This window comes from Sphaeroforma arctica, assembly GCF_001186125.1.
Source record: "Sphaeroforma arctica JP610 unplaced genomic scaffold supercont1.160, whole genome shotgun sequence".
Lineage (NCBI taxonomy): Eukaryota > Ichthyosporea > Ichthyophonida > Sphaeroforma > Sphaeroforma arctica.
In genome coordinates this window covers 100,036-103,839 of record NW_014040398.1, presented here as the reverse complement: position 1 = coordinate 103,839, position 3,804 = coordinate 100,036, and the positions used below count along the sequence as shown (strand labels likewise).

Here is a 3,804-nt window from a genome sequence, read left to right as displayed (position 1 = left end):
ATATATGTACATACATACATATACATGTATAAAGGTTTGTATGTATATCTATCGACATAGATTTCATCAATATTTAAATATATATAGTACATTCCGAGAATATATTTATATATTCAATATCTATATATATATACATAGGTGTATATATTGCATATTTTATACGTCAATATTTCCTATCTATATACATTCATGAATGCCCCTTATTTGTACATATATACTATACTTTTTATATATATATAGACATTGTACGTATAAACGAGATGTATACTTCACATCTGTACTTCTACCTTTTTAACAGGTTTTGGATAGCTGTTTATGTATCTATTTAGATAAAAATATTGATTATGTTAATCGATCGCACCTTTCGTCTTTGTAACCTGAGTTAATATATATGTACATATATATATTGAATTTATAAATATATACATATCATATTTTTATATTTATGTGTGTACATCTATATTTGTATGGATGTATATCCATATATTGAATATATTTCAGATTAATTGCCAGAGCAGTGCATATATTGAATATATCATGTGGTTGCGTGTGGGGCCCGCAGCGGGTTCCTTTCCCGGAGTTTCGAAATTCATTCAAACTTGGGCAATGTTGCAGTCTTTGCTTGCCACCGCGATAGCAAATATGTATGCATGTTCATCCCATCCCCGTCTATGGGTGTACGCCAATGGTAGTGCTCTACCTTTCTGCGCTGTCGCATCGTGTTACACCAAGCCTCGATGTTGCTCGGGTTTTAGGATGGAATGGTAGAGTATTGTACTTGGGCTCTGGATCTGATCGCTTTATGTTATAGTAAAGGGTTATTCTTCTTTCTTGGTTTCTAATATTCATGACAGTGAGGTGCACTATACTATATCCACAGCTCTTTGATCTGTGTGATTGTGTTGATGTCCATCGAATAGGTTGGAATGGTGGTACCATATACTAGAAACGGGGCGCCAGCAAGTGTTTGCAATCACACTCCCGATAATATCAGTCCCATGTGGTTCATTCATTTATTAACTCCTGCACGTCATTTGTATCAACGTTAACATATGACCTTTATAACAATATCTGACACGTTTCCTTTCCCCCGTGTAGGATGATGACGGCGGTGCCCTGCAAGCTGCTCTTCAGGAGATCTCAGGACAGCGTACTGTTCCCAATGTGTTCGTTAAGAGCACACACATCGGTGGAAACGACGACCTCCAGGCTGCCGTCAGGAGCGGTTCTTTCCAGAAGATGTTGAAGTAAATGTAATTGTAAGCTAACTGCTAAACTAAGAATAAATAACATACGGGCCATTCTCTGTGTAGGTGCGATTATCTTTTAATGGACACGGCATGAGGCATAATTGCCAGCGACATTCTCTTCACTATGGCTTATATATATACATACATATATATATATATATATTTCATTTTTTCTATCTATAGTAGCACAAACGGATGCAGCGGTTAATCTCCCCGTATATACGTAGAGGTAGAGCTGATCCAGTTAATTGGAACACACTAACATGCTCGGCCTAATAGGGCATATGAACATTACAGCTAACTCAACTCATTTAAATAACATAACTCATTTAATTTGAACACGAACATCTATCTCGGCTAATAAACATTGAACATGCCAGGGATTTCCGCTAGTTAAACATGAGCATGCCAGCAGACTCATCTATTTTAGAACATGAACAAATCATCTAACTCAGCTATTCGGAACATAATAACATTACCTACCCCGTCATGATAAAGGGATATGTTAAGCCATACGCCGTGTGCTCATTCGACTCAAGAACATGTATGTAATCGTCTCTCCAGGTCACCACACGTGACAGGTAAGCACAGTTGAACGCCGTGATTGAAAAGATAAGGTAAGCCTGGAGTCTTGGGCAAATAATGTGTATGCGTATCACAGGCAGAGTAGCCCACTTTCCTCTGTATAGTTCGCTCCAAGTACCACCTTCCCATCAACGGATTCTAAACAAATTACCCAACACGCAGGCGACGGGGGGAGAGAGGGGCGGGGTCTCTTCATTCGGGGTTCTTTTCTCATTATACTCCTTTATTCTTTACCGATAAATAGAACACACTCCGGGGACCTTCAGTGGCTATGGTAGTGCAACACAGCTTGTCGTCGCAGGCATCTATAAACATTTGCAGAACGTCTCCTCTTCCACGCTCTTCGTACGCCAAGTAAACGCGCGATTCGGCGTGCACCACCCGGAGAATGGCCTTCGCCAGCAATGGGATCGATTCCATTCCATACACTAGGGAGCAGCCAGGAAACAAACATTGTAAGACAAAGGCGTATGCAGGCGTCTGATTACTTGCAAATCAGGTATGCACTTATGTTGTGAGTGCCGACTGAGACTCCATGAATACAGATTTCGATCCATATGATAGGAAATTGTAGGCGGTTTACAATGTATGATGCGGGTAAGGTACAAATTCGAACCCTTCATCGGGCGGAAAGCTGGCAGCAATACATTCGAGAATTGAGCATGCAAGCCTTGCAGATACATTTACAAACACTATGTAGTTTTTACCTGCAAAGACTGAGAGAAAGCGGATGCAAAATATACATAGAACGCTTCAAAGTCGTTGCCGTACGCCACGGCGCATGCATGTGCATCTGCCCTCAGAACGTAAGTGTACAACCTTGGGAAGTAGAAACTTATGTGTCGGTAAGTGAAGGGTATATAAAGAGATGTATAACAATCGATAGAAAGTTAGCAATTCGCAGCACCTGATACAACCACACACCTGGGTTGAGACAGTCAGATACCACGACCACGTCAAAGCGTGTCTGGGCCTTATCTGTTCTGTCCTGCAGGCATGGACCACACAAGGCCTCGAAATGTGCCTTATTCGACCAATCCAATGTACATACTTGCACATTCCCCTTCAGCAGGTGAATATTGAGCTCCACGTTCTGCGTGAGCAAGTCTAAGAACATCGCCTGATCGCTCAGAACCACATCCATGCCTAGAGCTGCGCACACGAGGCCGCAAAGTCCTGTACCGCTACCCAGCTCCAAAACACGCGACCGCTCATCACTATATGTGTCTGTTAACGACCGAACTTCCTGCGCTATTAGTTGTAAACCATCCGAGTATGGGTCGACAGCAGGTGCTGCTTCGGCATTCGAGGGTGGCTTATCCTCACGAGTAGGTATGCCAGATGCCGCTGGAAGTCCGGTCGAGCATGAGGAATAGACTCGTACGAGCACGCGCGACAGCAAATGGCTGGCAGGCCATACGTGTGAGCCAGTCCATGCGTCGTCAAATAGGGGTTGTAACTCGTCTGGCGCGAGTGTCTGGCATAGGGTGAAGTCACCTGCAGAGGATAGAGTATAATCCCACTCAGCAAAGGCAAGCAGGGGTATATGCTATAAGACGTTACGAACTTGTCCCCACAAACAACAGCGCTGTAGAAGATGATAACAACATACTCAACTTTGTTACGAGGTCAGAATATCATTGAGATACAAACGGTTGGGAACGATACATACGAGGTCTATAATCTATTGTTATGAAAACAGTAAAAAATTAAACTAGGATGTAATTGATTTGACCGAGTAAGAGTGAAATATACCAGGAGAATTCAAAATTCAGGGTACTTTATTCATTGTTGGTGATAGCTACGAGAGAAAAAAAATTGTACTGCTGAGGAGATTACTTATGCACTTTATCAAAAACTGTCAATAAGGTTATCTGATGCAAGACGGCGTATGTAAGCTGGTAGTTCCCGTAAGGTACGTAGCTCACAGAGAAATACAGAAAGAGCTACATAAAATTATATATATATA

General features: G+C 41.8%; 2 protein-coding genes across 2 annotated transcripts; one reads left to right on the top strand and one right to left on the bottom strand.

The window, feature by feature from the left end:
• Positions 1-256: 256 nt before the first annotated feature.
• SARC_03235 (hypothetical protein) lies at positions 257-1,251 on the top strand (the record flags this gene model as incomplete). The annotated part of the gene is made up of 2 exons (XM_014302989.1): positions 257-711; positions 1,099-1,251. Exons 1-2 carry the CDS (start codon positions 472-474, stop codon positions 1,249-1,251), a joined length of 393 nt encoding a protein of 130 aa, XP_014158464.1. The 5' UTR covers positions 257-471.
• A 692-nt stretch (positions 1,252-1,943) lies between these two features.
• SARC_03234 (hypothetical protein) lies at positions 1,944-3,445 on the bottom strand (the record flags this gene model as incomplete). The annotated part of the gene is made up of 3 exons (XM_014302988.1): positions 1,944-2,263; positions 2,760-3,332; positions 3,403-3,445. 3 exons carry the CDS (start codon positions 3,443-3,445, stop codon positions 2,049-2,051), a joined length of 831 nt encoding a protein of 276 aa, XP_014158463.1. The 3' UTR covers positions 1,944-2,048.
• Between the last annotated feature and the right edge of the window lie 359 nt (positions 3,446-3,804).